The sequence below is a fragment of the Camelus ferus genome, chromosome 12, assembly GCF_009834535.1.
Source record: "Camelus ferus isolate YT-003-E chromosome 12, BCGSAC_Cfer_1.0, whole genome shotgun sequence".
NCBI classification, from domain to species: Eukaryota; Metazoa; Chordata; class Mammalia; order Artiodactyla; family Camelidae; genus Camelus; species Camelus ferus.
In genome coordinates, this window is record NC_045707.1 from 19,529,185 (window position 1) to 19,552,675 (window position 23,491).

General features: G+C 33.5%; 2 protein-coding genes across 2 annotated transcripts; both read left to right on the forward strand.

Moving 5' to 3' along the window:
• On the forward strand, positions 1-6,343 carry LOC102509838 (olfactory receptor 6C2-like). Its single transcript, XM_014560328.2, has 2 exons — positions 1-15; positions 5,423-6,343. Exons 1-2 carry the CDS (start codon positions 1-3, stop codon positions 6,341-6,343), a joined length of 936 nt encoding a protein of 311 aa, XP_014415814.2.
• A 12,999-nt stretch (positions 6,344-19,342) lies between these two features.
• LOC102506310 (olfactory receptor 6C2) lies at positions 19,343-20,499 on the forward strand. The gene has a single exon (XM_006185989.3). It carries the CDS (start codon positions 19,564-19,566, stop codon positions 20,497-20,499), a length of 936 nt encoding a protein of 311 aa, XP_006186051.1. The 5' UTR covers positions 19,343-19,563.
• The last annotated feature ends 2,992 nt before the right edge of the window (positions 20,500-23,491 follow it).

Consider the following 23,491-nt stretch of genomic DNA (forward strand, 5'->3'; position numbering starts at 1 on the left):
ATGAGAAATGGGAAAATACTTTAAGATGAATGAAAGCAAAAATACAACATACCAAAACTTAACAGGATACAGCTCAAGCAGTGCTTACTGAGAAATTTGTAGCAGTAAACATCTATATTAAAAAACAACAAACATATTAAATCAATAACCTGACTGCCCACATTGAGAAACCTGACACAAGAAGAGCAAACAAAAACCAAAGCAAGCAAATTGAAAATAATAAGTAGGGCAGAAATTAATACCCACTCCAGTTTTTTAAGTGTTAGTATGATACATCATTTTTCATCCCTCTACTTTTAATCTATCTGAGTCTATATATAAAATTGGTTTCTTCGAGACAGCATATGAAAATAGAAGAAGTACAAGACAGAAAGAATGAAACAGAAGAAGTTTTTAAATGTTCTCACAGAGGTCTTATTTTTTAATTCACTTTGACAATCTCTCTTTTAACTGATCTATTATATCATTATCCTTTAAACTTATTCAGATCACTTTAAGCTTTCGGAGGCCCAGTGGGCAAAGAAAAGTGACTCTTAAAAGTCAGGTATTTGGCAATTGTGTTTTTCCTTTTTCCCAACCCTTAATTCATAGTAAAGAATGTTCTATCGCCTTTTACCCCTCCTGGGACTTCCTGACCCTTCTTTGTTTCCATTTCTCCCTACATAATATAAAATTATATAAAGTTAAAAGAAAACCAAGGATTCAGGAACAAACAAAAAATGACTTCCCTTAAAGGAATAGTATTAGTAAAATAGTATCATAAATATCTTAACTGTCCCCCGGGCACATCCTGCAGGAGACTGCACATTTGAATCCTTCCTGTTCTAATACTATACTCTTCATGGATGCTGCTTAGTTCTTCTGCCCACAATGTATTTTTTACACTATTTAATTTGTTCCAAAACACTGCTGAATAGCTTAAAAGCTTCCCCATACAAAGACTGTATGTCCCAAAGGAAGAAAAGAAGGGAGAATCCTTCCATTCCTCTTTCAGCTTCTGGTGGTCCCTGGAATTCTGTAACTTGTGGCAGCATTCTAATCTCTGCCTCCATCTTCAACATTGTTTTTTGCCTGTCTTTTTTTGTGTATTCTTCTCTCCTTATAAGGACACCAGTCATTGGATTTGGGGATTTAGAGCCTCCTCAAAATTCCTAGCTTAATTACATCTGCAAAGACCCTTTTCCAAAGAAGGTCACAATTGCAGGTTCTGTGATTAGAACTTTGACATATCTTTTTCAGAGACACTATTCAACTCACTACAATGGTCAACAGGTTTACAACAGGGGTGCCAAGGCAATTCACTGGGGAAAGAATAGTCTTTCAACAGATGGTGCTAAATAATTGGATATCCATATGCAAAATAATGGATTTAGTCATTTTTCTCATGCCATATATAATAATCTGCTCAAAATGAATCTTAGGACTAAATGTAAATGCTAAACCATTAAAACTATTAGAAGAAAAGACAGGAGAAAAATCTTTCTGACCTTTGGTTAGACAATGGTTTCTTAGACATGACACGAAAAGTACAAGTGGTAAAAGATAAACATAAATCAATTTCACTTCCTCCAAATTAAAGTTCCTTTTTTGCTCAAAGGACACCATTCAGAAATTGGAAAACTCACACAACAGGAGAATATATTCAAAAATGATATAGCTGATAAAAGACTTGTATTTAGAATATATAAAGAACTCAACAATAGGAGAATTCAATTTAAAAATGGACAAAAGATCTACACAGCTGTCACATCCAAGAAGATAAGCAAATGTAAAATAAGCATATAAAAAGACATGCAACATCATATGTCATTAGTGAACTGTAAGTCAGGACAATGAGCTACCACTACACACTGAGTAGAATGGCTAAAATTAAAGACTGGTCATGCTAAGGGTTGGCATTGAGGTGGTCACATTCATAATGGGAATGTAAATCCTAAAGATGTGTTGGAATACAGTTTGGTAGACTGTTTAAAGGTAAAACATACACAAAACCTTTAAACCAATACACCATTCAACTTCTTTCCAAGGTATTTACCCAAGAGAAATGAAAGTATATTTCCATATGAATCTAGTACACAACTGATCATAGCAGCTCTCTTTATTTGTAATAGTCACAAGCTGAATAAACCTCGTAAGTCTATTAAATTGGAATACTACTCAGAAGTAAAAAGGAACAAACTATTGAGACACATAAGACAGGGATAAATGTTATTAAATTTTACTTAAACTTCTATAAGAAAACAAACAAATCCATAGTGACAGACAACTTATCCGTGGTTGCCTGAGGAATGGAAGAGTGCAGAGGGAGGAGGGCACAGGGGATAACAAAGATGCACAAGGACACTTTTGGGAGTGATGGACATGTTGACTCTTTTTACTATGTAAATGTTTTCACAGGAGTGTACATATGTCAACACTTAAAAATTGTTCACTTTAAATATGTGCAGTTTATAATATGTTGCTTTTGCTTCAATAAAGCTGTTAAGAAAAATAAGAAAATGAACAAAATTACCTGATACTTGTCCTCTCTTGTCCCCAAGGACACTACAGGCAAAGCAATCTTTGTTAGTTATTTTGCCAAATAAAATTACTCTAAAGATTCATTAGTGGTTTTTGAGTGTAAATCACCAAGGACCTTTTTTTAAATTCATTTATATTTGCAGGGAAAGCAAATTGAAAACAAAACAAAACAAAAAAAGGCAAGGTTGGTATAATTCAAACCTTTGTCCCTATCCAAAGGTATTGAAATACCAACTCTTTCAAAAGAGGAGAGTTTTTCTGTCATTCCACTGACATTGGTTATTTTTTTCACCTTTAAGTGTTAAAATATACAACAAAATCTTTCTTAGGCCTCTCCTGAGAAAGTCAGTCCAATTTGTTGGAGGTGCAAGCTTAGAGACCTTTCTACTTGCTCAGAAATCAGGAGGATGAACATGGACACATGAGAAAAAGTGAACAGAATTTCACGTGGAAATCTTCATCAAACCCACCATTTTCAACTAAGTGGATTTAGGAGTTACTATTTTAAACTTGAGAAGTTATGATTGACAGAAAGAAAAGTAAGTATGTTAAGTTTTGCAACATTAGTAACATTTCCTTTTGTGAAATTTTGGTCGTATTTTTCTCTGAGGAAAAAGAATTTCACCTGACTTCATTAAAATCAGATATATAAGCTATAATTTATACATTTTATAAAACCTACAAAAATATATGTGAGATGTCTTAATATAACTGAGATATGTAACTGAGAATCCTAATAAATATCCAGAAGTGACTTCATCCATACCATCAACCTCAAACTGGAAAACTAAATATACCCTGTGTGTGTATGTGTGTATTTCTCCCTTCATCTCTCCAAAAGACTATCTGCAGTAACATCACTCATTAGAAACACATGCCCCTTTTCAAATATTTATTTAAAGATAAATAAACAGAAACCAATGGGTTACATGTCAGTGTCAATTAGTTTATTGAGTTTTCTCTTATAATACCATGGAGTATCTTATAAGAAAAAAAATTTTTTTTTGACAATTGAATAATGCTCACACAGTGTGAATTGGGCCAACCATCAGACATGGCTCTTCTCCTACCTCAATATGAATAAAATACACGTAATAATGACGAAGAAAAACTACAAAAAACAAATAAATTGTGGTTTCAAAGGTTTGTTTTTTTTTTTACTCGTTGATGTAGGATTATAGGCATTCAGAAACTGACTGAAAATTGAAAACATTCAAGTACACCACAACAGTAACTAATTCTTGATGCTTGAGAAAATTACTGTGGAGCAGCTTTTGACATAAATTAACCATTATAAACCTATGATCTCTGGGTTTAACACTGAATTACTGATAACAGTGAGGATGGAAACACAGTGTCAATAAAAATACATTTATTATTTAAAAAACCAGGAGGGACAAGAAGGCAGTTACAACTGTTGTCACAGTTGTAAAGATCACTTCACAGTGTGTCTTAATTAATAAAACGAGCTTTTTGATAAAGAGAAAAAAGATAACCACAAAATTTTCCAATAACAGAATCAGAGACAGAAAATTTAGTAAATATATTCAGTATCAGGGCATTATAAATTTAAGTCCACATATGAAGAAATAGTTTGTCTGCGTGTGCTTATAAATTTGGGGTATATAAATTTATTCAGAAAATACTCTTTAGACGCTGACAATATAAGTGGAACTGTGTTAGTTGTCATTGCTATCCTGGTGAGAACAGCATGATCCCAGCAAACATATTCTCCTGCTAATCACTAACATAGTGGGAAGTTTTGTTTGTTATGGAGATACAGTAGTGAGTGTGTTGGCTAAGGGCAGTCATCAGAATTACAGAAAACTTCTCAAGGGAAGTGGTGCTTCAGTTGAAAATCAGTGATGATTAGATTTACTTAGTTAAGTTGGGGAATATGGGGAAAAGCATGCAAGTGCTTGCTCTAACACCTGGCACAAAATGCATGGTTAACAAATGGAACCTGTTAGCACACAGGACTAGGGACAAGGGTGGCATGTCACGTGGACGATCATGACTTCTGTTTTACTTATATTGAAATGTACAAGTGTGTGATTTGTACAAGCAGATATGTTTAGTGGTAGGTTCAAAATAAAAGTACATATGCGTGATACTCAATTCAATAGGCTGTCAGAAAAAAAAAATCCATTACTAGAAACAGAAATTTAGTAGTCATTAAGTGAAACATGTTATATAAAATTGTAGAAATTGTGGAGAAAACAGGGAGAGAGTGGATAGTCAGACATGAAGAGGAACTAATAGACCTAAGCAACCAACATAGGAAAAAAAAAAACAGAGAAAACTTACAAGTGTAATTTTAAAGTAACTTTATCAAAATATTTCTTTAAAAAATACAATAAAATTGTGTTGAAGATACTGTATTCTGCATAACAGTTTACACAATAACAGAGAAATATGGAAGGAAGACAAGGGAGGAAAGCTTACGTGTGGTCTTCTATGTAATGTTTAGCATGTAATGTTTTAGTTTAGGAAAAAACTTACCAAAAAGAAAAAAAAACTGAAAAAAATCTGGAGCAGAGACTCCAAGTTCTGATCAAGACTCTTTAGAGTGAGTCCAAATTATTTATTATGTATTAACCTTTTGACAAAGACCAAATCATTAACCAAAAGTATTAATGATAAAATTGTTTTTACTTAGCTCTGAGTAGGGAAGAACTTGGGGGAGCCAAATGACATTTTGCTACCCATGAAATCATACTGCATTAGTGATAAATCCAACCATATTCATATTATGATTTAAAATATAATATGTAAATAAAGTGAAGATAGTGCTGATTACGTTAGATTTTATACAGATAATATACTCTAAATAATAACCTCTTTGAATTATTGAGCATGCAGATTGGACAGAAGTGATGAAATAAGTGATGAAAAACTATACATAACAACTTTTGTTCTGCTGGGACTGACAGATGATCCTGAGCTACAGGTCCTGATTTTTATCTTTCTATTTCTCGCTTACATACTGAGTGTAACTGGAAACCTGACCATCGTCACACTCACATTTGTGGATTCCCATCTTAAAACACCCATGTACTTTTTCTTAAAAAATTTCTCCTTCTTGGAGATCTCACTCACATCTTCTTATATTCCCAGATACCTGTATAGCATAGCAACAGGTGACAAGGTCATTACCTATAATGCTTGTTTCATCCAAGTGTTTATCTCTGACCTGTGTGGAATAACAGAATTTTACCTGTTGGCCGCTGTGTCCTTTGACCGCTACGTGGCCATCTGCAAACCCCTGCATTATGTGACCGTCATGAGCAGCCGAGTCTGCAGGATTCTCATCATCTCTTGCTGGATGGCTGGTCTCTGTATTTTAATCCCACCATTTATCCTGAATTTAAATCTAAAATTTTGTGACTCTAACAGGATTGATCATTTTGGCTGTGATGCATTTCCTTTAGTGGAAATCTCGTGCTCAGACACACGGTTGATGGAACAGACCGTTATAATTTGTGCTGTGCTGATCCTGAATATGACTCTTACTTTTGTGGTTCTGTCATATGCTTATATCATCAAGACAGTTTTTAGGTTCCCTTCTGTTCAGCAAAGGAAAAAGGCTTTTTCAACCTGTTCTTCACACATGATTGTGGTTTCGCTTACCTATGGCACCTGCATTTTCATCTACATGAATCCTACAGCAAAGGAAGAAGTGACCATTAAAAAAGTGGTTTCACTGCTTATTTTTTCTGTTTCGCCTATGTTGAACCCATTTATTTATACCTTGAGAAACAATCAAGTTAAGGAAGCCTTTAAGGACTCAATCAAAAGAACTGCCTTGCTCTCAACTAAGTAAAAGAAAATAATATTTTTAAAACATCACCTCAAAAACAAGAATAAATGGCCATAGTCATTTATCTTTGAAACTTGTGGTCATGTTTGTTTAATAATGTGCATGTGAGTAGCATTAATTTCTCAACATTTATTTAACCTAGCTTCCATTGAGCCCTGCTCAAACCATTTTTGTATCTTCATTCTTCAAACCAAGAATTAAATCTCTTGAGTATAAAATGTATAAATGAAAAATAAATACTGGAAAATACTTACTTTATGTAATATCAAAATATATTATAGATCAATAAAATCAAATTAATATAGTATTGGCATAAGAAAAGATAAAATGTTCAGTAGAACTTTTGAGATCATGAAAGTATAGACTAATAATATATAGCCTTTATTTTATATAAAGATTTATTTTGCTTATTATATAAAAGTGGGAAATTTTCAGTTCAGTAGGAAAATCATGGTTTATTTATTAATTCTTTCAGTCACACAAAAAATCTCAAATGAAAAAGGTTTACTTTTTATTTACACAACATATGTGTTACATTCTAAATGTTTTAAAATTTTAAGTATAAAAATAAACAAATAAAAACTTAGGAAATACAGGTGATCACAATAATATAAAGCAAGAAACTTTCTTAAGAATTTAAAGGCAGAAAGTGACAAAAGAAAAGGCACCTATTTGATTACTTGTGTGTTAACCATTTTGGCTGGCAAAAGATATCACTGAAAAATTCATAAGTCGAATAATAATGCTGAAACTAAATATATAACATTGACAATGAGATCCCTTCTAAAGAAAATTAAGAGCTCCTGCAGATGAACAATACAAGTGAAAAGGTCTAAATAAAAATAACCAGAAAATAGAAATAAGCAATTTAGAGAACATTAAAGCCCAATTAGTAAAGAATGTATGATTGTCAACTGATCTTAGAATCATCCTAATGTCAAAAAATTTATACTGAGGTAAAAATTTATACCAATCAAAACTGTTGATTTTAGAAAAATCTTTTCATCTGTTGCTGAATAAGACAATGGACAAAAGGCTGCTTTCCTATAGTACATGTGGAAATTTAAATTGCTAAAACTTTTTGGCCAGCAATCAGAAAATCTGCAATTTGAAAGTGCACATATAGTTTGATACAGCAATTCCATGTCTGCAACTCTTTCTCATAGAAATTAAAGCACCATTCTGGAAGGATATACAGTATTAAAAGCATAGCATGAAAAGAAAGGCACAGTATGGAAAGCAGCATTTCTAGTAACAAAAAATCTCAAAGCAAGATGAAAACTCATTGATTAATGGAATGTCATGCAATTATTAAACAAATATATTATAGTGACAATTTGATCTGCAGTAATTCTTGGGAATTTTTTTGAAAAGATGGAAAAGTGTGTTTGATGTGATCAAGTTTTGTAATGAAAATCTTGGCAAAAACCCTTCAGTAGGTGTGTGTATATGTATATACACATATGTCAACATATAGAGAGATGTGTGTATGTAAAAATACATGTATATGTAAAAATGTTTACATTATTCATTTAAAATAATATAAAACATATTGAGAGCCCAGTTGGCTCATGCCATGCACATTTAAAAAAAAAAAAAAAAGGACTGACCCTTGATTAGCTGCTGGAGACAACCTGAGTCCTTGGAGTAAGTTGCCTGATGAGAGTGTTCTTTAATGCCTTAGGCCCTGGCCATACTGTATCAGTTTGACCTCTGATAGGCCGGAGACTAAGTAGCCAAGGTCAGTCCTGTAGGCCCTGCATGCCTAGTGACTGACTTTCCAATAAAACCCCTGGACCCCAAGGCTCAGGTGAGCCTCCCTGGTTGGAAACACTTTGTACATGTTGTCACATACTGTCGAGAATTAAGTTCATCCCTATTTCCACTTGGAGGGGATACCTGAAAGCTTGTGCCTGGTTTCTCCTGGACCTTGTCCATTGGATGGAGGTCCCCATTTCGTAGCTGGCTGTCAGCCAAGGTCTGCCAGAAATAGACTATTTTCTTTATGTCAGATCTCTTGCATGCTTCAAATTTCTTTCACCAGTAAAAGCTTCCATCCTTTTTAAGGGCTCATTTGATTAAGGTCCACCAAGGATAATTTCCTTATCTTAAAGTCAACTATTTTAGACCTTATTACATATGAAAAACAATCCCTTTACACTAGCATTTGTATTCTTGTATGGTTGAAGGCAGCGGAAGATGCAAGTACATCAAAGTCTGGGAGCTCTGGGACCTGAGATGGTTAATTTTATGTGTCAACTTGTTTAGGGTGCCCAGATAGTCAAACATTATGCTGGCTGTCTCCGTAAGGGTGTATTTGAATGAGATTAACATTAAAATTGGTGGACTTGAGTGGACTGCCCTCCATAATGAAGGTGAGCTTCATCCAATCACCCCTTAGTAAGAAAATTCTCCAGCAGACTGCTTTCAGACTTAATCTGCGAAATTGGCTCTTTCTGGTTTTTCAGCAAACTGCCTTTGAACTCAAACTGCAGATATCCCTGAGTCTCCAGCCTACAGATTTTGGACTTGCCATCCTCTGTAAGCATATGAGCCAACTGCCAATGCCTTATTACATATACCCTATTGGTTCTGTCTCTCTGGAGAATCCAGACTAATATAGAGACCATCTTAGAATTCTGCCTGCTACACATGAAATATATTAGAAAGACTAAACTATAATTTTAGAGATGAAAGCTACAAAATTTGAGATGAAAAACAACATGAAATGTGTATAATGAAACTGACCATATTCTGGGCTATAAAAGAATTCAAATCATATAAAGCGTGAACTCTGACCACAAGAGAATTTTAAATATTACAAAAAGACATGAGAACAATCTCCAAACATATGAAAACTAACATAAATCAAAATAAGACATAGTTCACTGAAGAAATCAAAAGATATTTAAAATACTTTGAAATGAGTGAAAATTAAAGTACAACATGCCAAAATATGTTGGATGCAGCAAAAGCAGTATTGAGAGGACAATTTATGATACTAAATGCCTATACTAGAAAAACAAAGAAAAAAAAATCTAAATTCTCTCAATCTTCTCCACAATATTAGGAAAAAAGGGAAGAAAATAAATCAAATACAAAGTAAACAGGAAAAAATAATAAAAATTATTATAGAAATCAATTGAAATGGAAGAGGAAAACCATAGATAAAAGTTGGGTCTTAGAGAAAAATCAAGAAAGAAGAGAGAGACCGCAAATTACAAATACAAGGAATGAGAGAGGTGATGTAACTATAAATTTAATAGACATTAAAAGGAAAATAAAGGACTATTACTAACAGTGCATAACCATAAGTTGACAGCTTATATTAAAATGGACAGATTCCTTACAGCATGCTGCACTGTGCACAATGGTGGTGCTTAAACAGTGATTGCTAAAGACTTATAGGGCCCAGAGTGACAGTATTTACAATTAGAATTTATTACAAGAGAAAGATACACTACATGAACAGCATTAAAATAAAGGTATGGCCCACAGGCAAAGGCTGTATCACATAAAGGGGTCTGAAGAGGTGAGGTACACACTCTTATTGTCCTCCCTCGGTAGGGATCATGGATGGACATACTTTCTCTCTCAGACCAGAAGCCACTGACATGTGTAGAAAACACCTCAATCCCAGAGGCCCCAGAGTCACAGCTGAGGATTTTTATATGTTATTAACTATATGGGAACATTCCTGCCACATAAATAACCTCAAAAGTAGAAGCCTAAAATGGTCCCACCTAGACCAAGTGCAAATGATGAATAAATATTAATCAATAAACAACGTTAACAAGCTGGTAAACACTGTCCTGAGACTCCTTAGACCCATGATTTAAAAGCAACATATTAATCATATTAATTAATAGTTCATGCCTTTCCCGGGGTTAGTGCCATGCTGGAAGTTCAGCAAAAATAGCTCAGAGCAACTGGAATCAGGCTTGCTAGAATTAACCTTTAAAGCACAAAAACAAACAAAAGTCAGTCCAAAAAAAAAATGAATAGCCATCCATGTATTGCAGAAACTGTAAAATGTGGTTAAACACATTTCCACAAATAAAATTCAAACCAAATGCCTTCACTGATGAATTTTACCAAATATGTAAGTAAGAAATAATACTATTTCTACACAAATTTTTTCAGAAAATTAATATGAAGAGGATATTTCTAAATTTATTTTATGAGGTCAACAATAGCCTGATAACAAAATCAAAAACATTACAAGGAAAGAAGTAGATAGACCAATACCTCTCATAAACATAGTTGTAAAAATTAACTGTTAGCAATTAGAACTGAGATATACGGATTTAGAGAGATATGCATCATCACCCCAGGGAATTTTATCCCAGGAATGTAAGACTGATTTAACACTTGAAAATCAATCAATATAACCCACCATATAATAAAACTAAAAAATAAAAGGTATATATACATGATTATCTTAATCAATGCAGAAGCATTTGAAAAATCCAACATCCATTCCTAATTTAAAAAAAAATTGTTAGCCAATATTTCATAATAACTTTAAATGGAATAAGTTATAAAAAAAAGTTGAATCACTATGTCATACACCTGAACAAACTTAATATTGTAAATTGACTATACTTCAATTTTAAGAAAATACTTAGCAAACTAGGAAATGAAACTCAACTTAATAAAAGACATCTACCAAAAAAATACAACTAACGTCATACTTAATAATGAAATGCCGAATGCTTCCCCTCAGATCAAGAGCAACACAAGGATGGCCACTGTAACTATTTCTATTCAACACTGTACTGAAGATTATAGTCAGTGCAGTACGTCCAGAAAAGAAAAAAAAAAAAATCTAGATTCCACAGGAAGGAAAGAATTGTCCTTATATCTCTGCAACTTCGTATTATAAATGTTGCAGAAAAATACTGACAAAGTTCAAACGTATTTTATATACTAACAATAAGAAATTGAACACTAAAAAATGGCATCAAAAATATTAAAGATATAGGCCTAAATTTGACAAAAGATATGAAAGATCTGCATATTGAAAACTAAAAATTTACTAAAATTTTAAATGAGCCATATGGGTGGAGATATATGCCACTTTCCTAGATTAAAAACACTAAATATTATTGAGAGTTAGATTATTTCCAAACTAATTTATAGGTTCAATTTGATTTTAATCAAAATCCAAGCAGAACTTTTTCAAGAAATTAACAAGGTGTTTACAAAATACATATGAAAATTCAAAACACCTAGAATTACCATTTAAGTCTGAAAAAGAACAAAGTTACAGAACCTACCTTGTTTCATTTTAGCCCTTGTTATTAAGCTAACTAATCAAGACAGTGTGTAAAAATACAGAAACAGGTCAGTGAAAAATAACTGAGACTCCAGAAGTAAATCATCACATTTGTGGTCTACTGATTTTTGACAGAGGTGCAGGAACTATTTACTCAAGAAAGGTTACGCTTTTCAACAAATGGCACTGGAAAAATTAGATAATCATATTTTTAAAATGTGAACTTTGATATGTACTTGTATGATTGACAAATAAATTTATAAAAGTTAACTCAAAATGAATCCTATAAGTAAAACAAACTATAATACTTCTAGGACAAAACACTAGAGAACATTGTTGGGTTAGGCAAAGTTATTTTTAAATATAATAGCAAAAACATGATGCATTTTTTTAATTATGAAATACCACCTATACAAATTTAAATTTTCTGCTTTTAAAAAGATACTATTAAGGGTATAAGACTAGCCATAAGTGAGGAAAAATATTTGCAAATCACAAATCTGGCTAAGGACTTGTATCCAAACTGTACAAAGAACTCTCAAAATTCAATAATAAGAAAATTTTTTAAATAAGCAAATGATTTAAACAGATATTTCACCAAGGAAGATATACATATGGTAACTAAACACACAAAAAATGTTCAACATCATTAGCTTTAGGTATGTGAAAATTAAAATTACAATGGGATACTACTACACATTTACTAGAATGTCTAAAAGCATAAGATTAATCACACCAAGGAGGTGGACCAATCAGAACACTCCTACACTACTGTTGGGAATGTAAAATCATATGACTGCTCTAGAAAACTTGTTGATAGTTTATTAAAAAGTTAAGTATATACCTTCTATATGACCCAGCCATTCCACTCCGAAGTATTTACCCAATAGAAATGAAAGTACATGCCATTAGAGCTATTTTTATATGAATGTTCATAGCAGTTTTATTTGTAAGTACCTTAAAATTGAAATGACAAAATACCTTTTTAGCAAATAAACAGAAAATTTTAGTATATCCGCACAATGGAATTTTTCTCAGAAATAAAAGGAATGAAGGATAGATACACGTAATAACATGGATGAATCTCAAAAAAAATTATGCTCAGTGAAACAAGCAAAGTGAAAAATGACCCCAAGCCAAGAAACCAGATGCTTAAAGGAACCATACCCCACCCACCTGCAAGCCAGCACCACCACCAGGACTCCCCAGACCACAAAGCCAGCTCATCCAGGACCCAACTCTGCCCATCAGTGGTTGGCAGACTCCACACAAAGAAGGAGCTGGTAGCAAACCACTCTGGGGTCCAGCCCAGCCTACCAGTGCACCCACAGTAATGAGCTCTGCCACAGAAGGGTCCTCAAACCAACATAGGGTGCACTCCTGAAGCATATAGCTCTGGTGATCAGAGAGTGCTGTTGGGCCCCATAGGACATCTCCCACATAAGGCCACACCTCTGAGATAAGGAAGTATAACCAACTTAATACACAGAAATAAAAACAGAATTAGGCAAAGGGAGGCAACAGAAATAGTTCCAAACTAAGGAGCAAGGTAAAACCCCAGAAGAACTAAGCAAATGGAGGTAAGAAATCTGCCTGATAAAAAAGTTCAAAGTGATGATCATAAAGACTCTCAGTGAACTTGGGAGAAGAATGGATGAACACAATGAGAAGCTTAATAGTTAGAAAACATAAGGAAGAACCAAACAGAGTAGAAGGATACAATAACTGAAACAAGAACTACACTAGAAGAAATTAGATTCGCTGACACAGAGGAATGGAGACCTCTGGGACACTATCAAATGTACTAACATTTATATTATAGGAACCCCAAAAGAAGAGAGTGAAAAGGGGCAGAGAAGTTATTTGAAGACATAATAGGGAGGGAGGGTACAGCTCAGTGGAAGAGCGTGTGCTTAGCACGCACAGGGTCCTGGGTGCAATACCCAGTTCCCAGTCCCTCCATTAAAAGAAAATAAATTAATTAAAATGAAGACATAATAGCTGAATATTTCCCTAACCTGGGAAAGGAAACAGACATCCAGGTCCAGGAATCACAGAGTCTCAAACAAGATCAAACTAGAGAATGAGATCCACACCAAGACATACTGTAACTAAAATGCCAAAACTTGAAGATAAAAAGAGTATCTTAAAAGTAACAAGGGAAAAGGAACTAGTTATGTACAAGGGAATTCACATAGAGACCATCAACTGACTTTTCAGCAGAAAATCTGCAGGACAGAAGGATGGCACAAAATATTTAAAGTGATGAAAGAAAAAAACCCCACAATCAATGAATATACTACCCAGCAAGGGTATCACTCAGATTTAAAGGCGAGATCAAGAGTTTTACATACAAAAAAAAAACAAAGAGTTCAGCACTACTAAGTCAGCTTTATGAGAAATGTTAAAGGGCCCTCTCTAAGTGAAAGAGAAAAGACCATAACCAGATATATGAAAATCATGAAAGGAAAAATGTCTTCAGTAAAGGCAAATATACAGTAAAATTAGTAGACTGAATATTTATAATGCTAATAGAAACGTTAAAAGACAAAAGTAGTAAAAATCATCTATATGCACAAAAAGTAGTTAAGGGATACACAAAACAAAAAGAAGTAAGATATGATGTCAAAAACATTAAACATGGGGGGCATTTGAGGGAGCAAAAATGCAAGGTTTTTAGAATGTGTTTGACCATAAGAAATCAACAATTTAAAAAAATCACAGATACACAGATAGATATAGATAAGAGATAAAGATAGAGCTAGAGATGATGATAGAGATATTTCTATATCTATATCTATTTCTCCATAGATACACAGATATTCCTATATATGGGATGCTCATGTTATCCACAAGCCAAAAATCTATAATAGGTACACAAAAAGAGAGAAAAGAATCCAAACATAACATTAAAGATAGTCATCAAATCACAAGGGAACAGAGAAAAATAAGGAACAAAATAGAACTACAAAACAAACTGAAAACAGTTAACAAAATGGCCATAATTACATGTCTAGCAATAATTACTTTAAATGTAAATGGACTAAAATCTCCAACAAAAACACATACAGTGCTTGGATGTATAAATAAATAAGATTCATATATATTCTGTCTATGAGGGACTCACTTCAGATCTAAAGACACCCACAAATCAAATGTAGGGATGGAAAAAGGTGTTCCATGCAAATGGAAATCAAAAGAAAGCTGGAGTAGCAATACTTATATCAGAAAAAATAGGCTTTAAAACAAAGACTAACAAGAGACAAAGAAAGACATTACATAATGATAAAGGGATCAATTCAACAAGATAGTATAACAATTATAAATATATATACCATATAATATCACTCACATGTGGAATCTAAGAAAAAAACACACAAACGAATTTATTTACAAAACAGAAACAGACTCACAGACATAGAAAACAAATTTATGGTTATCGGGGGTGTGGAAAAGGAGTGGGAAGGGATAAATTAGGAATCTGAGATTTGCAGATACTAACTACTATATATAAAATAGATATACAAGTTTCTTCTGGATAACACAGAGAACTATATTCAGCATCTTGTAGTAAACTATAATGAAATATGAAAATGAATATATGTGTGTATAGATATGTTTGAAACATTACGCTGTACACCAGAATTGACACTACATTGTAAACTGAGTATACTTCAATTTAAAAATAATAATAATGATTTTTTTTTAAATGAACAAACAGAACAAAACAGAAACAGCTTCATAGACACAAAAAGAAAGGTAATTGTTGGGAGGAAGCTGGATGAAAAATAAAAGCAAAACAAAACAAAAATAAAAATGGTAACTTTTTGAGGTAGTGAATGCTAATTAGCTGGATTGTTCTGATCATTTTACAATGTATATTTAAATGAAACCATCATGCTCTGCACCTTAAATACATAAAAGTTTTGGCAATTATACCTAAAAAACCTGAAGAAATATTTTTAAATAGGAAAAAAGAAGAAATGTATATACTGTCTCCTTCTAATTCGTATAAAATTCTAGAAAATGCAAACCAATCTATAATAACAGAGAACAGCTGAGTGACTGGAAAATAGTGCTAGCCCAGTTATATTCTACTGGATATGGCTGCACAGTTTCCCAACTCCGTTTATCAAAGAGACTGTCCTTTCCATGTTGTATATTCTTGGCTCTTTTGTCATAAATTAGTTGACCATAGGAGAATACAAAATTTAAAAGGACATAAATTTATAGTAAATTGACTTTAAGATCTGGTAAAACATTAAGATAGTGAATATAAATTAATGAAAATAAATGATTGATATATAATTAAAATTTACATATAATATGAATATTAATTTAGACTGTGTAGAAGTTTAAGAACACTGATTTATATATCCAATTATACATACTCTGTTCCTAATGTTTATTCTTTAACAGTACCTACAAATATATTGATACATTTGAAGAAAAAAATGTCTGGATGGGATATGATTTTATACATTTTTAAAATTTTTTCTTGTCTATTTAAAATTTCCCAAATATAACAAGTAACTTACGTAACAAACCATCAAATGAGAAATGTGGTTTCTTTATGATCCTCTAATAAAATATGTATCAGTTTATGCTATGTGACAGTATGGTGGAGCTAAAATTGTGTTTTACAACCAGACTCTTCTGTTGCCTACTGGCCTGTATCTGCTGCATCCTCCTGTCTCCAAGGACAGTGTCTCCAAAGAAGCCATTGTTGCCATACTGTTTTATAACAAGTTTTATTACTCAGAAGATTTATTAGTGACTGTTCTTGGGTCACTGGGGACTCTGTTTATTCACTTAGTCGCTTTTTTATCAAACAAAGCAAATGTCAAGCCAGAAACAGTAAATGCGTTCACAGCCCTGGGAGATAAGAATAGCAACTTTCCTGAAACTGGAAAGATTTCTGACATTCTACAGTCTTCATATAATATTATTGTATTTGTTTTTTCTTTTTTTGAGGGAGTTTTTAAGAGTGTAATAAGGAATTCCATGAAATTGGTTGAAGATGGAAACTGCAGAGAGGTCTATGCATATTGGATTTGTTGTGAATGTGAGAGTGGACTCATAAGCAAAAGTAACCAGAAGTTCATATGAAAATCTTCATCTCAACTACGATTTTCAATTTAGGAATTTTAAGATTTCATGTGTTTCAATAACTAACAGAAACTATGATTGACAGTCATAATAGTAAGTGAGATTTGTCATTTAAATTATATTTACTTTGTGTGGTTTAAATTTTATGATGCTCTAGAAAACATATTTTACCTGTATTTTAAAAATTGGAAATGTGAGTGATAAATTTCTATATTTGGTAGAGAAGAGCATACGTTTTTTTCATTTTTTTAGAATGCAGTTCCTTTGGATATAAAATATCATTTTATAGATTTTTATTCACAGGAATATACTGGCATTTAAAGAGATTAAAATTTGCTAGCTATCCAGAAATATATTAACTATATCATCAACCTCACTTCAAAAAATAAGATACATATTCATGTAATTGTGTAAGCATACTCCTCAATCTCCCCAAGGAATAACATGTTAACCAATATTGCATCCTCATTAGAGATTTTAGTCATTTTTTCAAACATATCTTTTGAAAGTAGAATAAACAAAAACCAGTTAGTCACATATCATTGAGTCATTTTTTAAATCTTTATGTACTTTAAAAGGAAAAAAACAGACATTTTTAGAGCATTGAATCATATCCAATGGTGGTGATAAGGCTAAGTTCACTCAGTGATATGATGCATGTGTTGTCTGAGAGATTAGAAGGGGGTTGGAGAAAGGTAGGAGACGAGCAGCAGAAATATCTCTCCTACATCCTAATTTGATATAATATGACCGTTGATGTATCCCCAGTTCCTTTAGAGTGCTCTGTCAGGCAAATCATGAGCTTTGTTCATTTCTTCTTCCTTACGTTGGGTTCTGGAACCTTGAGGCCTTACCTGTATTTGCTACTTAGATAGTCAGAGCTGACCCTGTCCCACATCAGTAAAACCACACATTAGTTCACACAGTAACAAGAGTGAACGATAAGTGTGTAGTTCACACAGACAAATAAATCAGGGTATCCAGGGGAAATTTTTCAGAAATCATTGTTGTAGGGAACTTTCAAACTGAAAGACACTAATTTTAAAATTAAACATTTGAGTTCCTACTAATGCAGTTAATTGTCAATGTCTTAAAACAATCTGTGGAAAAGCTATTAACACAAACTCAGAATCAAAAAAAGTTCATGCCTTCTGAATTTAATCTCACAGAAAGGTGCTCTCAGTGGCAAAAATTGCATCAACAGAATTTTACTGGAAGACAGAGCAAAGAGAAGGCAGTTTCTCTTTTCTGCTGTGAAAGTATTAAAAGCAGAAAAGTTGATCCTCTTCCAAAACAAAAAAGAAAGAAATTCAAAGACAGATTCTAACAAACAAAAGGTAAATAAACAAAGTTATTATCAAAATGCTTTGAATTAGCAGTTCAAATAGAGGAGGGAGGGTATAGCTCAGTGGTAAGTCCTGGGTTCAGTCCCCAGTACTTCCATTAAAATCACTAAATAAATAAACCTAATTACCTCCCCCCAGAATAAAACAAAGCAAAATAAAAAACCAAAAAATTAATTAAAAAAAGAAGTTTGAATAGAAAGGAAAATAGTTGCCTAGGTGTCCAGAAAACATGAGATAAATTCATTTCAGAATATTTATTGGACGGTTGACAATCTATCTGAGACTGTGTTAGTAGTATGGTGAAAAAGACACAGTTCATGATCCTCACAAATAAGTATTCTTTCTTAAGTGTTAAAATGGTAGGCAAGCCATTGTTTTCTATGGGAACACAGTGGCCGGGATTAGAGATAGCATAGTTCTCAGACTTGCAGGAAACTTTCTAGAGGTCTTAAAGATGAAATCAAAACCCAATCGAAGATTAGAACTTACTCAGGTGAGTTCAAGACAGAAAACAAATGTTCTGTGAGAAATATTTACTAAAATACCTGTCATGTGGAATGTACTCAATAAATGTAGCCTATTATCTTTGTTGGAAGGAACATAGTAAGAGAAGAAGGAAGAGAGATAAGATCATGATTTTTCCCTGTGATGTAGTCCATGTGAAATGTTCAAACAGATACATCAGGTTGCATCTGAGAATCAGGAGTATTACAAAATAAAGATACAGATTTAGAAATAACCATCTGAAAGATGATACTTCAAAACATAGGAATCAATGAAGATACAGAGGGAATATTAGTATGGAGAGACATGAAAAGAGTTGAAGAGAAAACTAACAGACAGATAAAAGAGTCAGAGAAACATATCATCCATAGTATCTTTGAAGTTTATTTATCAGAGCACTTGATGAAAAAAAAGTATACTTTGCGTAAGTACATTGTGCATTAAGGCATTCTATATTCTGCATCACTGTGAATTATAAATGATTACTCTGGGACAGAGAAATCTTAGAAGGAGGCAGTGTCTGGTGGGGAGCTGAAAAATTTGTGTGTGTGTGTGTGTGTGTATGTGTGTGTACATGCATACATGATAAAGTTTACAGTTGTTCAGGGGACATGTATACAATAAACAAAAACAGAAAACAAAATTCTTTCATTGCAGAGCTGGAACAGAGAACTCAAGTGACTACAAAGTGTACACAATGAACCCAAATGGTCTGATGTATCTTAATTCTTTAATAAGGACCGAAGTGTCAAGCAACTATGTCAAACAGAGAATTCTTGAAGGTCAAAAGATATTTGTTTCTGTAAAATGACAGATCCATGGAAGTCATAAGCAGTCCTTTACAGAGTGTGCATTTAAACTGTAATTATTTTTAATTAATAATAAATAAGAAAAAATCTGAATATGATAGATTTCATGCTGTTAAAATAATCTATAATGAATGTCTCATTGTTACGTGCAGATTTAACAGAACTCAGCAGTCAGCAATGAGAAAAAGAACAGTAACAACATTCATTCTGCTGGGACTGACAGATGACCCTCAACTGCAGGTTGTGATTTTTATCTTTCCCTTTCTCACCTACATGCTGAGCATAACTGGGAACCTGACCATCATCTCCCTCATCTTACTGGATTCCCACCTTAAAACAGCCATGTACTATTTCCTACAAAATTTCTCCTTCTTGGAGATCTCATTCACATCCGCTTGTATTCCCAGATACTTGTATAATATACCAACAGGTGACAAGGTCATTACCTACAATGCCTGTGCCAGCCAAGTATTTTTTACTGACCTCTTTGGTGTAACCAAATTTTTTCTCCTGGCAGCCATGTTCTATGACTGCTACGTGGCCATCTGCAAACCCCTGCATTATGTGACCATCATGAGCAGCACAGTCTGCAGAAGATTTGTCTTTTGTTGTTGGGTAGCTGGTCTATTTATTATCATCCCCCTACTTAGCCTAGGCCTAAATCTGGAATTCTGCGATTCTAACACTGTTGATCATTTTATCTGTGATGCGTCCCCCCTCCTAAAGATCTCTTGTTCAAATACTTGGTACATGGAACAGACTGTTGTAAGCTGTGCTGTGCTGACCCTCCTTATGACACTGATGTGTGTAGTTCTGTCCTACATTTATATCATCAAGACAATTTTAGGATTTCCTTCTGCCCAGCAAAAGAAAAAAGCCTTTTCTACCTGCTCCTCCCACATGATTGTGGTTTCAATCACCTACGGCAGCTGCATCTTCATCTACATCAAACCTTCAGCAAAGGAATCAGTAGCCATCAACAAGAGTGTGACAGTGCTCACTACTTCCATTGCTCCAGTGCTGAACCCTTTCATTTACACACTGAGGAATAAGCAAGTCAAACAAGCCTTCAATAACTCAATCAAAAGAACTGTAATATTTTCCAAGAAATGAGTGAATGTAAAGTCAAATAAACACATAATGAACCTACCAAGTTTCATTGTCAGGTTACACTCTCATTCATCCTGATCTAGTGACATCTTCGTCACAAACCTCTTTGAAGATTCTTCCATTAACAAGCATGTTAATAGCTTTTAAAAATTTAAATCCTGGCTTCTTCTCCAAATTACGAATATCAAGAAACAAAACACGACTAAAACAGAAGTACATCTCCAAATTAGAAATACCAAAAAATTTAAACATAAGTTAATGAATTTTTACATTTTCCAGAGGAAGAATAAGTAATGGTCCTACCTTTGTTTCTTCCAGTCCAAAGCTTTTGAATGATTTATCCATTGATTCACTTAACAAATATTGTGATGGATACTTTCTTTGGAGTAGTCACTGTTTTAGACACTAAAAATAAAGAAGAGAACAACCAGGAAAAACTTACTTCCATGTACCCTCAGGGGTAAATAGAAATAATTCTATGTTAAAGAAAGCAAAAATAGTTAACATGCACTATATAAATATTTTTATGAAGGGGAATTATAAACCTTATACTTATGGAAAAATATCTAAGATACTAAAAAGTTATAAGATTTGTGATATATATCGAATTCATAATAACCAAAATTTTTCTCAAAAAATACAAAGTTAAAGGGAAGATGGTAAAAATGAATAGTAACTATTTGAGGGAATTTATATATTTGGGTGTTGCAAAAAACCTGCCCAATATAGACACATATGCTGAAATGCCAACACAGAATGTCTCTAAAATAAGCAAACATATGTCAAAAAATTAAATGAAAGAAATCAAGGAAATAAAAGCGGTCAATATATGGGATCTTGGAAACTGAGAAAAGTTTTCAGAAGGAATATGGAAAGCTGTACATGAAAGCATTGCATCTTTTATGATATATACAGTTATACATTGGAAGAACACAAATTGTTTACCACATTTCCTCCATTAAAAGAACCTCACACAGCTCATAATCTAAAACTATTTCCCCCATCCACTACATTTCAGTTTCTAGGAATTTGAACCTATGTTTCCCGTCTGAGTTCATGTCTAGTCTTTTCCATCTGCTGTTTCCCTGTCAAAATGGTTTCCTCATTCTTTATTGGATTGTCCTTTTTTCCTTCAGTTTTTATGTAAAAATCCCTCAGATTCCTCAAAAAATTAAACATAATACTACCCTATGATCCAGCAATCCCACTTTTCGGTATATATTCAAAAGAATTGAAAACAAGATCTCAAAGAGATGTCTGAACTCTCATGTTCATTGCAGCACTATTCACAATAACTAATATATAGACACAACCTAAATGTCTATCTACTGATGAATGGATAAATTAAATGTGGTTTATACATACAAAGAAACACTATTCAGCCTTAAAAGAGCAGGAAATTCTACAACATGCAACAATATGGGCTTTGAAGACATTATCCTAAGCGAAATAAGACAGACGTGTACTGAAAAGACAAGTACTTGAAAGACAAGCACTTCATGATTTCAGTTACATGAAATATCTAAAATAGTCAAATTCATAAAATCAAATACTAGAATTGTGCTTACCAATGGGGATTTATCAATAAACAGGTATAAAGTTTTAGTTAAGTAAATGAATAAGCTCTAGAGATCTGCTTTACAAAATTGTACCTATAGTCAAAAATAATGTATTTTACTCTGAAAAATTGTTAAGAGGATAAATCTCATGTTAAGTGTTCTTACCACAGTAAAATCTTTTAAAAAACCATATTTTTCAGATAAGAAAATAAACAAGCCTTTATAAATACGATTTTAAGTGAATACCTAAATCTAAAGCTTGATGCTAGTTAACATTCCTGTACTTGATTGCCAACCCATCATTTAGCAATACCTATGGTTACTAAAATAGTAATAGGGACCAGTCCTTTGAGGTTTCACATTTTTGTAACATCCTCAGGACATGTCTGTGCTTCACCTTGAAAATTTATGAAAAGATCATCAGAATATCTATTGTATATTTGGCGAAAAACAAAATAAGCTCAAAAAACAACACATTAATCATAATTACAACACTAATACTGTTATCATGAATGGTAAAGATCTATCAGCTGTGTGATACTGTGATCTGTAGTAAGAAATATCTATTTGGTCATCCTCCAGCTCCTGGCACAAAGCTCATAAAATTGTTGGAATTTCCTAAGTGATAAGAGCCATAAAGGTATCTTTTGTTATGTTAACGAGATGATTTGGGAAGCCCCTAGGTAACCTAAAGATAAAGGATGATTGATGGGAATCAACCAAATGGATCTGAATTTTCAGTCCACCACTACTCTCAAGAGAGGAGAGAGGAGCTAGAGATTGAATTCAATCACCAAAGGCCAATGATTTAATCCATCATAGCAATGTAATAAAGCTTCCGTGAAAACACAAACGGATGAGGTTGAGGACTTCCAAGCTGGTGAACACTTGGTGGGATAGCAGCTTCCTGGGAGAGGACATGGAAGCTCTGAGCCCCTTTCCATATATTTTGCCCTATGCATCTCTTCCATCAGGCTGTTCTGGAGTTACATCCTTTTACAATAAAATGGTGATCTAGTAGATACAATGTTTCTCTGAGTTCTATGAGTCACTATAGCAAATTAATTGAAGCCAAGGAGGAGATCGATGGAGCCTCAGATCCATAGCCAGTGGGTCAGAAGCACAGATGACAACCTAGACTTCCCATTGACCTTTAAAGTGGGAAGTGGACAGTCTTGTAAGATTGAGACCTTATCCTGTGGGACCTGATGCTACCTCCAGGTAGATAGTGTCACAACTAACTTGAACTGTAGGACACCTAGCTGGTATCAGAAGATTGTTTCATGTGGGAAAAAACCACATATCAGAATTGGTGTCAGAATCTTAAGCTGGAAAGAAAACAGTCACTCCTACTGGGAATTCTTTCCTGCCCAATCCTACACACCTCCAAACACAAAGAATCAACATGCAGTAAAACCCTCTATTTCCTCTATAAC

Bases quoted from the DNA above. Each gene is read 5' to 3' on its own strand.
- LOC102506310 (XM_006185989.3), top strand. From the start codon at position 19,564: ATGAGAAAAAGAACAGTAACAACATTCATTCTGCTGGGACTGACAGAT.